Here is a 19,535-nt window from a genome sequence, read left to right as displayed (position 1 = left end):
AGGTGCCAGTGTTGGACTGGGGTGGACAAAGTTAAAAATCACGCAACATCAAGTTATAGTCCAACAGGTTTATTTGGAAGCACAAGATTTTGGAGCGCTGCTCCTTCATCAGGCAGCTAGTGGGGCAGGATCATAAGACACAGAATTTATAGTAAAAAATCAGTGTCATACAACTGATGTGATGTATTGAACAAACCTAAATTGCTGTCAAGTCTTAATCACTTAGAATGGGTTGCAGGTTTTGATTCATTAATATGTAAATACAAGAACTTCTTTCATGTCACATTCCCAAGATAGCTTAAGGTTTTATTTTTAAAAAGTGACATCGCAGCTCAGACAATGCATTAAAGGTGTGAGGTTAGAGTCTGTCTGTATTCCAAACTTGAGTCAGACTGGTTCTATTTCCAAAGTAGGAATTTATAAAATGTCTCATGAACTGATTGCCTACAGACTTTTTTTGAACAAAATAGAATGAATCTGCAAATATAAACCTGCAAATGCAAATTCACCCCATAGACGTGTGTGTATGTGAGGGAGAGGGTGTGTGCACTAGTGTGACAGAGTATATGCCTGTAAGAGGGTTCTGGGATGGGATCACATCGACTTATGACACTTTGATCTTTTACGATAAACTCTGTGTCTTATGAGGAGAAAGTGAGGTCTGCAGATGCTGGAGATCAGAGCTGGAAATGTGTTGCTGGAAAAGCGCAGCAGGTCAGGCAGCATCCAGGGAACAGGAGAATCGACATTTCGGGCATAAGCCCTTCTTCAGACGTTTCGGGCTAAGCCCTGAAGAAGGGCTTATGCCCGAAACGTCGATTCTCCTGTTCCCTGGATGCTGCCTGACCTGCTGCGCTTTTCCAGCAACACATTTCCAGCTCTGTGTCTTATGATCCTACCTCACTAGCTACCTAATGAAGGAGCAGCGCTTCAAAAGCTAGTGCTTCCAAGTAAACCTGTTGTACCATAACCTGGTATTGTGTGATTTTTAACTTCTTCAATAATGATGAGCATGAAACATTCATTGATTATTGGTTAAAAAGAAATTCTGATTCATTAATGCCTGTTAGGGAAGTAAATCTACCATCCTTTACTTGTCTGGCCGACATGTGCCTCTTAACTGTCCTGTCAAGGACCCAGCAATCTCCCAATTCAAGATTAATAAAAGCCCACATCACATTAAAGAAAAGGAACTTAATAGAAGCTTTTAAATGATCAGATTTGGTTGAGGTAGATATGGAGATAATGGTTTAACCTTTGGAGATAGCTGAAAACCAGAGGTTATTGCAGGGATATGAAAGGGGAATGGAGCTAACTGGAACAGCTCTTTCACAGAGCCAAAAGGAGCAAATGGTCATCGTTTGTACTACCTGACTAGTACTTGATGTCTTTACAAAAAGAGTTTTATCAATTTACTCTCCGACTATGACCCCTCTACCTCACCAATGTCTTAATTTTCTTTTCATCAGGTCAAAAACATTTGAGGTCAGGAGAGAAAAGGAAAGCAACTCTGATAATAAATCTCAAACAGAATTAAAGAAAAGGTCAATGATGACGTTGAGGGTGTTAGGAGGAAAATTATTTAAGATCAAAATAATCGTATTTCCGTTCGCAACCTATTTAGCACATCTTGAGGGTTTCTGGAGGTTGTCAAGTCTCTCAGTTTCACATTTGTGGTCTCGGGTGTTTTCTGAACCCATGTGCCTTTTTAATCTTTTAAATTTGCTTGCAACTGTTTGTTTTTTGAGTCTAAAGACCCATGAGTTGATTAGTAAAGTATAAAATACACTTCCCATTTATCTGAAACAAAAATATAGCAGCAATCATGTTACGCTTATGGCTGACCTGAAGGCAGGCTTGGTAAAGCAGGAGAAGCAGCTCTGGTAGGACATAGCCTTTGAATGTTTATTTGTCACATGTCACCAAAAATTGTCCCATCCAGTCTTTTTTGCCTATTTTCCAATCTTGTAAAAATGAATACATGAAAAATGGAAAAACTTGCATTTTTTGCAATGCCTTTCATGACCCCAAGAGATCAACAAACCACGTTAAATCCAGTGAAGTACTTTGTGAAGTGCAAGCACTGTTGCACTGCAGGAAACGTGACAGACATTGTGACCACAGCCGGATCCCACAAGAGCAACACTCGAATACCCAGTGGTATCAGGGGTCCAATGGGGGGATGTATTTGGAAACTACCCCTGCTGAGCAATAGGGTGTAGTGTCTACAGAATAGAGAATGGAGAGGTATAAAACAAAGAACGAGACTAGAGAAAACTTGATAGGGGAGGCAGTGGCACAGAGATAATGTCACTGGAATGGTGGTCCAGGATCCCACACTAATGTTCTGGGCACATGTGTTTGACTCCCAATAGTAAAATGATGGCAAATCTATTCCTTCAGGCAAAACAGCTCTGATAGGACATTCATGAAGTCCCTAAAGTGTGGAAGTAGGCCATTGGGCCAATCAAGTCCACACTAACCCTCTGAAGAGTATCCCACCCATTCCTGCACTTCCCATGGTTCATCCACCTTTCCTGCACAATACAGGCAATTTAGGATGGCCAATCCACCTAACCTACACATCTTTGGATTGTGGGAAGAAACCAGAGCACCCAGAGAAAGCCCCACACAGACAGTTGCCTGAGGCTGGAATCGAACCTGGGTCCCTGGCATTGTGAGGCAGCAGTGCTAACCACTGAGCCACTTTGCCTCTCTTTCCAGATGATGAAATTTGAATTCACTATAAATCTGGAATTAAAATCTGTCCTAACGGGGTGACTGTGAGCCGCTAATCAATTATCTTTATAAAAAAAAACTCACCTGGTTCACTATTGTCCTTTAAAGAAGGCGGTGTATTGTCCTTAACTGGTCTGGCTTAGATGTGACTCCAGGGCCATAGCAACCTGGTTGATTCGTAGCTGCCCTCTAAAACAGCTGAGCAAGCCACTCAATTCAAGGGCATTTAAGAATGGGTATCTAAATGAGGGAATATTGCCAGAGACACCCACAGAGGAAAGAATAAAGAAGACAGAAATATAGTATGTGTATCTCGTTATGTTAGAATGTGCACATTCTGCGCCCTTTAATGGAAAGGAGGAAGCTGCAAGACATTATGCTGTTGTAATATTGCACTGTTTTGCATGGTACAGATGGAGTAATCAGCTTCACCAGATGGGGAATCCCAGGAAAGTGAGTTTGAAAGAAAGTATCCATTAATTGATCCACAATGGTTCCTCATTGGTTACAAATCTCTGCAACTGTTTTGTTCTCTCTTCTCTCTCCCACATTGCTTCCTTTTTAACCAGCCTAATCAATCGCCACCATTTGTGATAACACAGCCACATGTCTGACTGTGCTTCTAGCTCCTCCCATCACTAGCAGCTGAGAAGTGCCAGGCAATATCTAATGAGCTGACATTCCACGTGCTTCTTGACCTCTGTGCCCCAGTAACAGCGGGTTCATCCTTTCTCAGCCTCTGAGACTCAGGAATAACACTCGGAACAACTTGTTCAGGCACTGAACAGTTACTGATCAGTTGTTGAGTGGGTTTTTCTGGGCAAAATCCTGTGACCTTTCACCCATACTCCTAACTATTTTAGCAACAGTGAATTGCAAGATTGAGAAGGGTCGTGTGCACTCATCACCATGAAACAAACTTGGGGTGCAAAATCTTGCAGTGATAAATTGTGGCTACGTCCAAAAGGGTTTTGTTTGGTATCCTGGCAACATTTGGAGCCTGCAGCTAATTCCTCTTCCTCCTCATTACCAGCACTAAATGGTCAGAGTGCTAATACGTTGAATTATTGTGTTACAGAGAGTATCTGTGTTTCCTCTACATGGTAAAGTAATGTATTCTGGATGTTTCCAATGGAATTGCTTCACACCTGCAGACTATACAACCTCTTATTATAACTTATTGTATGTAGTAACCTGCTTAAAGGCAGGTCCTCTGTTTACTTTATAATGCCTCTTGCCTTTGCACTTTCCACTTCAGTTGCTTATTTCAATGAGCAAGGTAGGAGATAGTAGTAGTAGTGGTAGTGGTAGTGGTAGTGGTAGTGGTAGTGGTAGTAGTGGTGGTGGTGGTGGGTTGTTTCTCGGACTGGAGGCTTGTGACCAGCAGTGTGCCGCAAGGGTCAGTCCTGGGTCCACTGCTTTGTCATTTATATAAATGATTTGTATGAGATTGTAGGAGGTACAGTTAGTAAGTTCGCAGATGACACCAAAATTGGTGGTGTTGTGGACAGTGAAGGAGGTTATCTCAGAGTACAATGGGACCTTGATCAGATGGGCTAATGAGCTGAGGAGTGCCAGGTGGAGTTTAATTTGGATAAATGTGAGATGCTGCATTTTGGAAAGGCAAATCAGGACAGGATTTATACACTTAATGGCAAGGTCCTGGGGAGTGTTACTAAACAGACCTTGGAGTGCAGGTTCATAGTTCCTTGAAAGTGGAGTCACAGGTTGACAGGGTAGTGAAGAAGGCATTTAGTATACATGCTTTTATTGGTCAGTGCATTGAGTATTGGAGTTGGGATGTTATATTGCAGCTGTACAGGACATTGGTTAGGCCACTTTTGGAATACTGCATTGAGTTCTGGTCTCCCTGCTATGGGGGAAAGATGTTGTTAAACTTGAAAGAGTGCAGAAAAGATTTACAAGGATGTTGCCAGGGTTGAAGTATTTGAGCTATAGGGAGACGCTGAATAGGCTAGGGTTGTTTTCCCTGGAGCTGAGGTGTGAGCATAGAGGTTTGTAAAATCATTAGGGGTATGAATAAGGTGAATAAGCCATGGTCTTTTTTCCCCCCAGGGTAGGGGAGGCCAAAACTAGACGGCATAGGTTTAAGGTGAGAGGGGAAAGATACAAAAAGGATCTAAGGGGCAACGTTTTCATGCAGGGGTGGAGCATGAATGGAATGAGCTGCCAGAGCAAGTGGTGGAGGCTGGTACAATTACAACATTTAAAAGGTATCTGGAAGGGTACATGAATATGAAGGGTTAGGAGGGACATAGTCAAATGCTGGCAAATGGGACTAGATTTGGTTGGGACATCTGGTCGGCATGGACAAGTTGGATTAAAGGTCTGTTTCCGTGCTGTACATCTCTATGACTCTAATATGAAGAGAGAGAATACATGAAGTGGGTTCCCCTCCCTTTCCTCGTGTGCTTGAAGGAAACAAATCCACTTGCTTAAGGATCCCTCTTCATCTGTAAACACTCAATGTCCCTCACGGTTCTAGCTCTTCCTCCCTCACGGAGGAAGAGCTAGAACCTCACGGTGGGCGGCACGGTGGCACAGTGGTTAGCACTGTTGCCTCACAGCACCAGAGACCCGGGTTCAATTCCCGCCTCAGGCGACTGACTGTGTGGAGTTTGCACGTTCTCCCCGTGTCTGCGTGGGTTTCCTCCGGGTGCTCCGGTTTCCTCCCACAGTCCAAAGATGTGCAGGTCAGGTGAATTGGCCATGCTAAATTGTCCGTAGTGTTAGGTATAGGGGTAAATGTAGGGGTATGGGTGGGTTGCGCTTCGGCGGGTCGGTGTGGACTTGTTGGGCCGAAGGGCCTGTTTCCACACTGTAATGTAATCTAATCTAATCTAAATCTCACTACAAAAACTGCTTTTGATCTACTAAAGCCCACAGCTCATGACTTTAAGCATGGGATCCTTACCTGGGCCTGGGGTGACTTGCAAAAAGGCAGGAATGACCAGTCCCTGAGGTCTCAAGTGAACCTGCTGCTCTCAGGTTGCACAGTCCAGCGTGTATTCCCCGGCTACTGAAGGTTAAGAGTTCATCTAACTGAGATGTTTAAGATCATTACATCTAGGCCTTTTTAGGGAACCATCACTTCATACAAAGGGAAGTGGAAATCTGGAACGGTCTTCCCCAAAAAACGGAGTGAAACCAAGAAACAATTCTTCAAAAATTGAGGTTTAATATGATTGTTTTTAAGCACGTTTGTGGACTGAAGGCAGGCAAATGAAGTTAAGATACAGATCAATTGTATTTTAATTGAATGGAGGAACAAACCTGAGGATTGAATGGCCATCTCCTGTTCCTGGGATGTCATCATGTAAAGAGGAGATTCAATCATAACTTTCAAGAAATGAATTGGATAAGTAGTTGAAGGAATACTGTGGAACTACAGGGAAAGAACAGGAGAATGAGACTAGCCACATTAGCTGTAGAGAGTCCATAGAATCCCTACAGTGTAGAAACAGGCCATCCGGCCCAACAAGTCCACACCAACCCTCCAAAGAGCATCTGCCTAGACCCAGCCCAGAACTCTGCATTTCCCATGGCTAGCACACCTAACCTACACCTCCCTGAGCACTATGGTCAATTTAGCATGGCCAATCCACCTAACCTGCACATTTCTGGACTGTGGGAGGAAACCAGAGTACTCGACGGAAACCCACGCAGACACTGGGCAAATGTGCAAACTGCACACAGACAGTTGCCCAAGGCTGGAATCAAACCTGGGTCCCTGGCATTGTGAGACAGCAGTGCTAACCACCGAGCCACCATGCCACCCAACATGAACTTGGCTCCTTCTGAATTGCAACTATCCTGTGATTTAAAGAACTATGATGGTGGCGACTTGCTCAAATGGACACAGGCCAGTCTCCATGTTAGAGGAATGGTATGTGAGGCAGGTAAAATGAGAAAAACAGCATGATTAAAAAATGAGGATCAGAGTATTATACATTTCCCCATTCTGACCTTTGGAAGTGCCTTCGATCAAGCTGAGGACATTAAAATATTAAATAAATGCAAATATTTTCTTGTTTTCTTCTTCATCCAATCTGCTTCCAACTATTCTTTGTTTACCATGTGGAGATCAGCGCACATACTCTCTCATTAAAATTACTGTCTGTACATGGCAAAAAGGTGCTTGGCCATCAAATGGCCTAAAATAATTTGAAATGAAATAGCTATGCCCATGTTTCTTGTAGCCACGTGCTGCTGTGGATTTGTACCTACAAGTGCTTCATCTCATAAACAACTCTCATTTTCCAATAGTATAATGTACATAGTTTACCTAGGCTGGACTTGAGCATGGTATCCAGCATCAGTTCTGTTTGACTTACTGTTTGGCCTTACACCTAATTCTTAAGAAAGCAAACCACTGTTTAATAATGCATTCAGAATCAGAATCACAAAATTGACATGACACAGAAAGAGGCCATTTGGCCCATTCCATCTGTACTAGCTCCCTAAGCATTTTGTCTTGGTGTCATTGTCCTCCTTTTTCCCCACAATCCTGTTCATTTTTCTATTTAAATAATTATCTGATACTCGCTTGAATGTCCTTATTTGAACCTGCCTCTGCTATATTTTGAGGTAGTGATTGCCTCTGAATAGGCAAGCTTGAAATTGTGTGTGTACACGAACGAGTGAAAGGCAAAAATTCTTAACTGCTTATCCGTTCTAATACCAACATCACTGAGGATGTTTGATGCCATACAAGGCAATGGAGCCCACTTGTTTACCGTGTCATCCACCATCTTAAATAATTACTCCCTCTGCCACTAATGCAGAGTGGCAGCAGTGTGTACCAGCTACAAGTTGCAATGCAGCAACTCAGCAAAGCTCCTCTGACTGCCCCTTCCAAACTGTGACCTCTACCACCTAGAAGGATGAGGATCATAGATACATGGCAACACCTGCATGTTCCCCTCCATGGCACACTCATTCCTGAGTAAAATCCTGGACCTCCCTTCCTAATGGTGCTGTAAGTGTACCTACATCACATGGTTCAAGAAGGTGGCTTACCACCATTTCTCAAGATTAAATAGGGATGGACAATAATTGCTGATCTTGCCTGCAATGTTCACATCCCAGGAACTAAAAGAAAAGTCACATCTGGCCAATCAATTTGTTAGATTATTGCAATTGATATTCATTAACATGCATTCTTGGGCCATTATTGAATTTTTTTTACCTTAATTCATTCTGCAAAAGTATTCTGCCAGATTAATAACTACGTTTCGAAACAAGCAGTGTCATATTTGGAATTCAATAATTAATGTGTTTTATTACAATTTAGTTTTATTTAAATACATTGTGGCTTAAAAGAATAAAATAGTCAGATTGAGACTCAGAAGCTGCAGGCACCTTCTACTGCTCTGAGGCTGTTTCCAAGAGGAAGTCAGAAACCGTTTCAATACCTCAAATGGATACCACAATACAACAACTGAATCAATCCAGCCTCGGTTAGCCAATGATATCTTTAGTTTCTGCCTGTTTATTTATTTTTGCAAATACATCTCAAAGTGACTGTCTGAATTGAGTGACTAACAGCAAAGACTTGTAATTATGAACAGCTCCCCAGCTTCTCATTTAGAACATTGGACTCCCGTGTTGGAAATATAGCCAAAAAGAAAAGGCCAACAAAGGATTTACTATGCATGAGAGCCCTCACTGTACCACTAGGGCCTTCGAGTACGATCAGGCTGAGAGCCTGAAACAGCCATTACAAAGTGGAGCATCCACTCCATTTATCCTTTGTAATTGTTAAATCCACACCTTAATTCCCTAAATGTCAGTAAATGTCAATCAATATTCCCAAGTGAAGCATTTTTAAAATGATTAAGATTCACAATGAGAAATAAAATAGTTTCAAAACTCTTAATTCAAGAAAAACAAGACTTGATGTTTAAATTGATGCATGAAATGAGATTGTTAAACTTATGTTTCCAAATCTCTGTCATGTCATTTGTAACCAATACTGTTCACCTTATTCAGTCGAAAGGCTGGTTGGATGGCAAAGGAACGATGTAAATTAAAACAGGAAAAGCACATTTTTAGACTGTACAGCACCTGAATGATTTATGATGTGGGATCACTCCTGAATCACTAACCCTCTTTCAGGGGTTAATGAGCCTGTGGTACGTTCCTAGTACGTTTTTTGTAAGGTCTTGGTTTCCTAGCCACCTGTTTTACTGTGACCCGATGAAAATAAAAATCATCCTGGGATTATTATTGAGGCCATAGATTTAGGCACGTATACCATTTTTAAAACAAAATATCAGTAACAAGCTTTCAAGTAATCTGTTAGCATGACACAGGAGTTCACTTTGGAGAATGAATTTGTAATTCAAAACTTCTACTGGCTTTTCTTTTCCTTCCTCCTTTATGCCCACTCACTTGCTTTGTAATTTTCCAGGTCCTTGAAGCTACCAGGGTGACCCGTCGAAAGAGTGCTATGGCTCTGCGCTGGGAGGCTGGTATATACGCTAACCATGAAGAGCAGCAGTAGTCCTTTACATCATCACGCAAGGGAAAAGGATCGAGACTAACTTGTATGTTGCCGAAGGACCGATACAGTGCAGCACATTTATTCATTTCCAAAGAGAATGAAATGGACTTGGAGCCACTGAGGTTTCAGATTCAACCCAGATACTGCAAAAGGAAGGATTCCCTGACAGCGACTGCAAAATGTGAAGAGCCAATGCTTGTATATGTATAAATACAGTTAGTATCCCTGTATCTTTTTCTGCACAGGCTGTGTTTGATTCACAGTTAAACAGGCTTCCAGTGCTGTTAGCCTCATGTATATAGTCATAGTCAATCATTTTGGTGTATGCTTTTATTTGTTCTTGGGTTGCAAGGTTTCTGGCAAGGGCAGCATTTATTGCCCATTCCCGTTGCCCTTGAGGAAGGGTGGTGAACTGCCTTCTTGAACCACTGCAGTCCAAGTGATGTAAGTACGCCCTAAGTGCTCATTTGTCATGTAATGGTTTGCTATGTGATTTCAGAGGGTGATTAAGAGTTTATCACATTGCTGTGGACCTGCAGTCTTTTAGAGGTGACACCAAGTAACAATGGCAGAGTTTCTCCCCTGAAGGATATTAGTGAACCAGGAGAGCTTTTCTGACAATCTGGTTGTTTCATGATCAATGTTAATGAGACTGTCAAATCTTTTCAAATGATTAATTGAATTTAAATTTGTAGCTACCATGCTATGGTTGGAACTCTTGGCTCTATATCATTTGTCCACATAGCCAGGTGATTAGATCTAGTACTATTACCACTGTGCTACCATTTTCCATATTTATATTTTATATTCCCTTTTAATTAAAGCTATTATCTTTCTTACCTATCTGGTGGAAATATGGCTTAATGCAGTCTGCAAGTTTAGCAAGGAGTTTCGTCGAAAGCAATAAATTTCACAAAGGTGCTCAGCAGGATGCTGTGGAGAATCAGGCTGAATGAATTTATTATTTTCTCAGCCTAAGCCTGGAATTTTATCATTGATACATCATCTAAACTTTGGCAGCAGCAGAGACACAGCCGTCATTTTGTATGCTAACTGCACAAGTAATAGACCAAGAACTTTGCTCTTTTGTTTTAATTTATTGAAGTGGAGCTAGTGACGTGACATAGGAGCAAAGAAATATTGGACATTTTGGTTCATCACCTCCAGTGAAGAAAAGGATTTGTAGAGAGTGTTTCCTTGATGGTAGATGAAAAACCAACAGTAGGACAGTGGACTTATCACAAAAAAGAAATCCTATTTCTTTTGGCAACCTGCATCTAAGATACCCGAATCATGTGATAATATTGACGCTGACCCTCTATTTTTCTAAGGATACTCTTGGTTAAAGCATCAAGGTTGTGAGGCCCAGGTTCTCAGTTTATCTAGCAATTTGTTTACCAGCATTCCATGGAAGAGGCGGACTGCGAAACAGCAGTAAACAGGAGTGTAGGATCAAACTGACCTGCACAATGGACACACATGGACATGGTTAGTCACAAAATCCCTAGGGCTTCTGCAGAAACTGTTACGTATAAAAATACAGCTTTGCAGGGCAATAGGAAGCACAGAGCAAAAGCATGGGGTTTTAATAAAAGCTAAGAGGACAGAATGGCCTAACATTGTAATTGTATGATCCTGTTTTCATCAGGTAATAATTTGAGACTTACAGAAGATTTTTAATGTTTATTCCTGTGCTTTTGCATCTTCTAAAAATGACTAGGGGCTGTCAATTTTACTCGAATGCAGTGTTTTCTTTGTTTTAATAAATTGACAAGACTATTAAACTCCCTTTAGGAGCAATTTGTACTACAAACAGTGTTAGAATGACATTGTGCCAGTGCTGTGACTTCATGCTGTTGTGGTTCCCAGTCTTTTCAGTACCTCATGTGCATGTGTTACGAGTGTAGATAGGACAAAGGCCGTAGGACAATAAAGGTGTATACTTTATTACAAACCCCAGTCCCCATCTAAAGCTGCTGAATCCCCTCATTGCAGCAAAGTAATGAGATAGCATCAATTGTATTTTGCAATACTTTATTTTGATTTTGATTTTATTCCTTTATTTGTGGTGACATGCAATTTGTTCTATGAGAAATGATTCAAAACTGATCCAACAAGCCAGCAAACTTGACAGAAAATTCATAGTTACCAGATTGAGTGAGGAGTTAATCTTTCAAACAAAGGGAGGTACTAACCTGTATTTTATATTCATATATATAAATGTATATCTATAGATGTGAAATATTGCACATTGAGATTCTACTCATGAGCCTGAGAGTTTACACAAGTAGCTACCTTTTCAGTGATGTTTTTCTCTTTATCATAACATTTTAGGTTGTTTTTATCACACAGACCTGTATATATAGGTTTATTTGCTATTCCAAAGGCTGTTGTCCAACACCAGTAATACTAACAGGCTGACCTGATGATTAACCTATTGTTCCACTCCAAGCAACCCAAAGTTCTTGGTACCATATGCCCAGGAAGCCATTGCGAAATCCCTGTTTTCCAATGTTCTTGCAGTTTGTAATGAGTGGAGATGTATCAGGGAGATGGGTTTCTTTTTGCTGAATTGTACTTAGCTTCTTGTTAGAGTTGTCAATTCTAGTCAGCCATATTCCTGGAAGCTTTGTCGCAGGACCACCTGTGATCAATTGCCCCACTTTGACGTTCCTGCCATGGTCAACAGGCAGGCCCATAGCCACAGCATCTTTCCTTGCCACAGCCAGTTGGGAAGCAAAAAGACTCTTCATTACCTGAATGGATGATTCTTGACTGTCAGCCAAATGGCTTTCCTTTCACTCCATCTTCAATATTCTTGTAATGAGCCAAATGTACAAACAATTATTTTATTGGCCATCCAGCTTTTCTCCTGAGTACTGTTCGCAGCCATGTCATAGAGATTAATTTTCAATTCCTGGAGAATACAGAATAATCCAGAGGCCTGGCAACACCTATCATTGCCTTGTGCTCTCCACATGTGTTTATTCCATTATTCAGGAAGCCCTACAATCTAAAGAATAGAAAAAGACATTTTAAAAGGTTGAAATTAAATTGTATAAGGTACTCTACCTTATCTGAGAGTTGAGATAGGGAAAATTCACCAGTCCGTTTGTAATCATCGGGTAATTTAACATTTATTTTAATGGCAGTTCGTTCCCATGTTTTGCTCTGAATGCTCAAAAACATATGGACACCATTACAAAGGAAAGGTTTGACGGAGTCAGTTAATGGTTTTCCTCTGTGAGCATTTCCATCTCCCCATCTTCTTTACAGAAGCCTTTTTGCTTCACTAAAACATATTGGATTTTCAGATGACCTTTATTTCCATTCTTTCATGAGATGTAGGCATCACTGACCAGGCCAGCATTTAATGCCAATCTCTAATTGCCCTTGAGAAAGTGGTAGTGAGCTGCTTTCTTGAACCACTAATCTATATGCAGGAGGTAGTCCCACAATGCTGTTAAGGAGGGGATTCCAGAATTTTAACCCAGGAACTGTGCTATCATTCCTAGTAAGGATGGTGTTGCCACGCATTCACTGTTTTTGGCCTTCATCTCCTTGAAGAAAGCAAACAGCTAAAATATTATTCTATGGAATCCTAAGCAGGATGCGTAAGCAGTGTCTCTTCACACAATAATTTTTGCCATAGCAGAAGCACTTAGAATTGTGTCTTTTGATTGATTTTTATTATACCTCTATGAAAAGGTTTCTCCATTCAAACTAAGTGCACATCGTGAAAGATATTGAGCTTGGTTCTGCAAATCACTCAATTGCTATCTTTGGGGAGATGATCAAACAGGGGTGTCTTTACAGTAAAGAACACGTGGGCGGCATGGTGGCACAGTGGTTAGCACTGCTGCCTCACAGCGCCTGAGACCCGGGTTCAATTCCCGCCTCAGGCGACTGACTGACTGTGTGGAGTTTGCACGTTCTCCCCGTGTCTGCGTGGGTTTCCTCCGGGTGCTCCGGTTTCCTCCCACCGTCCAAAAGATGTGCAGGGTCAGGTGAATTGGCCAGGCTAAATTGCCCGTAGTGTTAGGTAAGGGGTAAATGTAGGGGTATGGGTGGGTTTCGCTTCGGCGGGTCGGTGTGGACTTGTTGGGCCGAAGGGCCTGTTTCTACACTGTAATGTAATCTAATCTAATCTAAATCTAAACACTGTAATCCTGGAATTAGTTACAAGAGAAATAACCCATCACTTCAGATAGTGCAACACATGATAGAATCTGTGGGAATGCTGACCTGTTCCAACCTAATTAAGATGACAGTAAGGGAAGGGAATCTCTAATGATTCCGTTTGGATTTCTTGGCTCTCAAAGGCTAAAATGTGCACAGAAAGGTCACTACTTCTCAATAGTAAACGCTGTTTTTTCCCTAAACATTACCAGTGGGTATTCTTATCGTTTTTAGTTGAAAAATAGCCTTCTGCATGACGTCTGTAAGGCTGTAAAGCACAGATACTGTAGTTTTTGTTCACTAAGTTGATAATATGTTTGCCTCCCTGTCAGTGTGCAAAAGTGGAACATTCCGGTGAGGTTTCCAGTTGTCATGACCTGATTATTTTGTACTGTGTCTGCACTACATAACTTGTGCCACTTTAAGATATAGAGCAGAACAAAGGGGAAATAATGTGGGTCATTTTCAACTTATTTTGACATTCTGTCGATTTTCAGCAGAGAGATATTTCCATTTCAAGTCATTTTAAGTCTGTAGCACGGAGGGCCACTAAACCCAGTTACTTGCTCCAAACAATTTTCCTCCCAACCCTCTCCATCTTAGTGTTTTAGTCCTCTCACCTTCATCTATTTACCCATTTCCCCTTCAATACATTGCATCAACGTTTTAAAGTTTATTTCTACTTCCAAATTTGTGAATTGAGTTTAAATTCGACTAGCTGCTACAACACAGTTTGAACATATGTCCCCAGAGTATTAACCTCCAGATTACTAGTCTTGAGACATGACTACTACACCACTGTAATCCCACAGAGACAACTTGTATTAGCAAGTTGCATACTCTGGGTAACAGCATTCTGCTAATTATTTGAATGTCCAGCCTCCAGTTTTGCAATGGAAACATTTTGTCATCTTTAAGTCTCCTTGCAATGTGCACACTCGGGGATTCTGCATATTACTATGATGTGGAGATGCCAGAGTTAGATTTGATTACAGTGTGGAAACAGGCCCTTCGGCCCAACAACTCCACACCAACCCACCGAAGCGCAACCCACCCAGACCCGTTTCCCTACATTTACCCCTTCACCTAACACTACGGGCAATTTAGCATGGCCAGTTCACCTAACCTGCACATTTTTGGAGTGTGGGAGGAAACCAGAGCACCCAGAGGAAACCCACGCAGACACGGGGAGAATGTGCAAACTCCATACAGAGAGTCACCTGAGGCGGGAATTGAACCCGGGTCTCTGGCGCTGTGAGGCTGCAGTGCTAACCGCTGTGCCACCGTGCTGCCCAGTTGGACTGGGGTGGACAAGGTCAAAAATCAACCAGCACCAGGTTATAGTCCAATAGGTTTATTTGGAATTGCAATCTTTCAGAGTTCAGCTCCTTCCTCAGGTGTGGTAGAAAGTCTGGTACCATGCTGGAGGGAGGTGGTGAGGTCCACCAGCTTGCAATTTCTAATAAATCTGTTGGCATATTACCGTGGATGCAGGATAGTGGGCACTTTTAATTTGAAAGTCTTGCTTTCTTCCAAAATCTTGCCCATCTTTGAAGAAGATCAGGCTTTCAGCTTGCACAGAGCTGACGTTCTCGGTTCAGGTTTAAGGAAATTGATCAACAAGGGAGAGATCAGTCCAGGTTCTACATGAGTTCCTCCAAGTCCACCAGTGCTAGCTGATGCTAAGTTGGAAATGATGACTCGCCTTGTTTCTGAACCATGTTTCTGCTTTACAGATTTACTTCCTATTTACAGCACAGAAACTTGGCTTGTGTGCCCCATGTAAGCCTAACTTCATCTAAGCCCAGCAGCATATTCTTTTCTGACAGAATATTCCTCTATCCTCTAATTCTCTGAAAGCCAGCGGATATTGCACAGTTGGTGCCATCACTATTCCCCCTAATAAAAATTGTGTTGCTGTTGTGTGAAATAGGATCCATACCATGTGATATGGTAAACTATGCATGTTAAAATGAGGACAAAGCCAGTGCAGAATGTGTGATATAAAATAGGTAATATATGATAACGTGGATACAAGTTAATGTAGGTGATGTGATAGTGCAAGAGGTGATATGAATTGGACACATTAAAAAAAAGTAAGATGCATAGAGTAGGACATGTAATAACATAACATTACAGTATATAGATCCACACATTATTGAAAATGTGTGGATCTATATAGGTTTGGGTCCATGTGAAGCAAACAGTGTGTCATGAAAAGTAAATGCATTACAAGTTTGTGGTTTATTTGGTAACATCAATTATGTTGCAGGGTGCATCCAAGTGTCATAAAATGGAAAGTTTACCTGATAGTGTAGGATATATGTGACAGTGTAGGGTATATGTGATAGTATAGAGTATAGTTGATGAAGCAGGGTGTGTTATCAGATGTGGTACTGACCATTGAAACAGAATCAGTCTTCAGTCAGTCAGCCAGTCAAGTAAAGGATGCTGGTTAGTCATAGTTGCCCAAAGGTTCAGAACAGAGTCATTAATATAACTGGTGCAACAGAATAGTGTGGGTGGTTCTGACTTTTTTCATTGTTGGTAACGCCAAAGTATTGAACCTTTATTTTTTTGATCTGATGTTCTGAACTTTTATTATGTAGTTATCCAAACAATGCCTAAACTTTATGGAATTATAAATATATTTTAAAGTGAATATTGGCTCAGTATTTTTGTAAGAAGAGCTCCAATGGAGTATGTATATCACTATGCAGGACTAAGTTGCAATAAAACCTGGCTTTGCTTAATCTTTCTCTTGTAATTATTATTCATTGTGTGGAAAAAAAATTCAATTTTTTGGTAACTTTTCTCAGACTGCGCAATGGATGTGGTTGTCTGAATTTAAGTGATTGTTCTAATTATTGTTATTCGTTTAGATTAGATTACTTAGTGTGGAAACAGGCCCTTCGGCCCAACAAGTCCACACCGCCCTGCCGAAGCGCAACCCACCCATACCCCTTACCTAACACTATGGGCAATTTAGCATGGCCAATTCACCTGACCTGCACATCTTTGGACTGTGGGAGGAAACCGGAGCACCCGGAGGAAACCCACGCAGACATGGGGAGAACGTGCAAACGTGCATATCGTTCTTGGGATATGGGAGTCACTGGCCGTTCCTATTTGTGGACGGGGCAGTTAAGAAGCAAACACATTTGCTATGGATTGAGAGTCATGCAGAGACAAGGTAAGGATGGCAAATTTCCTTCCCTTAAGGGCGTTAGTGAGCTAGATGGGTTTTAACAACCATTATTAGTGATTAAATGATCACTTTTAGTCTGGCCTCGGGATTAGATTAGATTACATTACATTACATTACATTACATTACAGTGTGGAAACAGGCCCTTCAGCCCAACAAGTCCACACCGACCCGCCGAAGCGCAACCCACCCATACCCCTACATTTGCCCCTTACCTAACACTACAGGCAATTTCCCATGGCCAATTCACCTGACCTGCACATCTTTGGACAGTGGGAGGAAACCGGAGCACCCGGAGGAAACCCACGCAGATGTGAGAAAACTTTTTTAAACTGAGTGTTAATGACCTAGAACTGTCTACAAATGAGGGTTATGGGAAAAAATACAATCAATGATTTCTAAGGAAATTGAATAAACATTTGTGGGAAGTTAATTTTAAATAGATTTGCAGTGCTACAGATGAGTGATGGACTGGATTGTTCCACAAAGGGCCAGTGTGGACATGATGGGCCAAATATCCTCCTCCTGTACTATGATGACTGTAATAATGTTGGTGACAACCCTGTGTGTTGAATAGACGCAAAAGCCCTGAATCGCGATTTGTTTAGGAAGGCCCATTGCTTTGTGCCAATTCGGTATCTTACTGGGCAGCAGTGGGCTTTCTCCAGGATCCCGCAGCTCAGGGCAGTCAGTCAATCAGAGGCCAGCACCTCTTTGTTGCTCATCAACGCCACTCATGAAAGACATGGCAGTGACTAGTAGTACAAGCACCTAAGGACTAGGATCACCCAGGACTCCTAGGCCACAGGTGAGTGATGGTGGGGAGACCACAGAATGGGAGCCATTTGGATGAGGCAAGAGCAGAGGATGGATCTCAGCAGCCCCCCACACTCTCCTCTTCCCTCCTAGCCTCTTTGACTGGCCCATCAACACACTAAGTGTCTTTGAATGAGGGACTTCCAGGAGGCCCATTGATCAACCACTGGGTTAATATCAGCAGCAGTGCTGAAAATCTGAAACTGTTGCTGAAGTTGCCGTAGAAACTCAGCAGGTCTGGCAGCATCTGTAGAGAATAAGCAGAGTTAATGTTTTCAGGCCAGTGACCCTTCTTCAGAACTGATAACAGCTAGGAAAAGGTGGAATTTATGCTGATGGTGGGGTTGGGGGATGTGTGTGTGGTGGTGGGTGGGAAGGAGTGAGCAGATAGGTGGATACAGACCACAGAGAAGAAAAGAAGCAGACAGGCAGGTAAGGGATGGTTAATAGAAAGCCAAGGAAGGAGAAAAGCTGATAATGGGGACAAATGAGTAGGGGAAAATGGGTTGGTTGTGTTGAAAGTGGTCATTTCATGACAGAGCCTGGGTATGGGCGTGGGTAAAGGACATGGAAGGAACCATTCAGGCTCTAAAATGATTGAACTTGAGTTGTCATTAGCATAAACATCACCTTTTTCCTAGCTATTATGAGTAGTGAAGAAGAGTCACAAAACTCAAAATGTTAACTCTGCTTTCTCTCCACAGATGCTGCCAGATGTGTTGGTCTATACCGTGTTCATGCTACATATAGCATCCTTTCACACACTTTTTAACTAGACCTACGCATTCTTTCTTTCGCCTGTACTCATCTAGTCTCTTAAATGCATCTAATGCCAGTTGCTTCGGGCCTCTCATGGGTGTCAAGTTCCATGTTAGAGTCATAGAGATGTACAGCACGGAAACAGACTCTTCGGTCCAACCCGTCCATGCCGACCAGATATCCCAACCCAATCTAGTCCCACCTGCCAACACCCGGCCCATATCCCTCCAAACCCTTCCTATTCATAAACCCATCCAAACGCCTCTTAAATGTTGCAATTGTACCAGCCTCAACCACATCCTCTGGCAGCTCATTCCATACACGTACCACCCTCTGCGTGAAAAAGTTGCCCCTTAGGTCTCTCTTATATCTTTCCCCTCTCACCCTAAACCTATGGCATCCAGTTCTGGACTTCCCAACCCCAGGGAAAAGACTTTGTCTATTTATCCTATCCATGCCCCTCATAATTTTGTAAACCTCTATAAGGTCACCCCTCAGCCTCCGATGCTCCAGGGAAAACATCCCCAGCCTGTTCAGCCTCTCCCTATAGCTCAAATCCTCAAACCCTGGCAACATCCTTGTAAATCTTTTCTGAATCCTTTCAAGTTTCACAACATCTTTCCGATAGGAAGGAGACCAGAATTGTCTTCCCCTTTTATTTGGCACACATCCACTCCCACTGCTGAGACACTGTCATGGTGCCAGGATGAAGTCACCAGCAGTAATGCAATATTCCAAGAGTGGCCTAACCAATGTCCTGTACAGCCGCAACATGACCTCCCAACTCCTGTACTCAATGTTCTGACCAATAAAGGAAAGCATACCAAATGCCGCCTTCACTATCGTATCTACCTGCGACTCCACTTTCAAGGAGCTATGAACCTGCACTCCAAGGTCTCTTTGTTCAGTAACACTCCCTAGGACCTTACCATTAAGTGTATAAGTCCTGCTAAGATAAATGCAGCACCTTGCATTTATTTGAATTAAACTCCATCTGCCACTTCTCAGCCCATTGGCCCATCTGGTCTAGATCCTGTTGTAATCTGAGGTAACCCTCTTCGCTGTCCACTACACCTCCAATTTTGGTGTCATCTGCAAACTTACTAACTGTACCTCTTATGCTCACATCCAACTCATTTATGTAAATGACAAAAAGTAGAGGACCCAGCAACGATTCTTGTGGCACTCCACTGGTCACAGGCCTCCAGTCTGAAAAACAACCCTCCACTACCACCCTCTGTCTTCTACCTTTGAGCCAGTTCTGTATCCAAATGGCTAGTTCTCCCTGTATATCATGAGATCTAACCTTG

At 42.2% G+C, this 19,535-nt stretch overlaps 2 protein-coding genes across 14 annotated transcripts in view; one reads left to right on the top strand and one right to left on the bottom strand.

Moving 5' to 3' along the window:
* Positions 1-16,197, top strand: part of LOC122562673 (PALM2-AKAP2 fusion protein) — a 378,231-nt gene extending 362,034 nt beyond the window's left edge. For 9 of the 10 annotated variants that reach the window (XM_087996166.1, XM_087996165.1, XM_087996186.1 and 6 more), the window contains one exon: positions 9,173-16,197. In XM_087996166.1, the coding sequence (XP_087852292.1) occupies positions 9,173-9,265 (93 nt within the window). In that variant the 3' untranslated portion in view covers positions 9,266-16,197. Of the gene's footprint in view, positions 1-3,152; positions 3,193-9,172 lie in introns of all 10 variants that reach the window. The other variant, XM_087996173.1, reaches the window with a different exon arrangement.
* Positions 11,283-19,535, bottom strand: part of snx30 (sorting nexin family member 30) — a 110,930-nt gene continuing 102,677 nt past the window's right edge. For all 4 annotated transcript variants that reach the window (XR_015760087.1, XM_087996220.1, XM_087996207.1 and 1 more), the window contains one exon: positions 11,283-12,278. Coding sequence is in view for 3 of the 4 variants with exons in the window: in XM_087996207.1 (XP_087852333.1) it covers positions 12,258-12,278 (21 nt within the window). In the remaining variant the exon portion in view is untranslated. The remainder of the gene's footprint in view (positions 12,279-19,535) is intronic.

The sequence above is a fragment of the Chiloscyllium plagiosum genome, unplaced genomic scaffold (genome assembly GCF_037043375.1).
Source record: "Chiloscyllium plagiosum isolate Xiang-an unplaced genomic scaffold, Cpla_swu_hap1 HiC_scaffold_2, whole genome shotgun sequence".
NCBI lineage: Eukaryota > Metazoa > Chordata > Chondrichthyes > Orectolobiformes > Hemiscylliidae > Chiloscyllium > Chiloscyllium plagiosum.
This window is presented reverse-complemented; position numbering and strand designations above follow the sequence as displayed.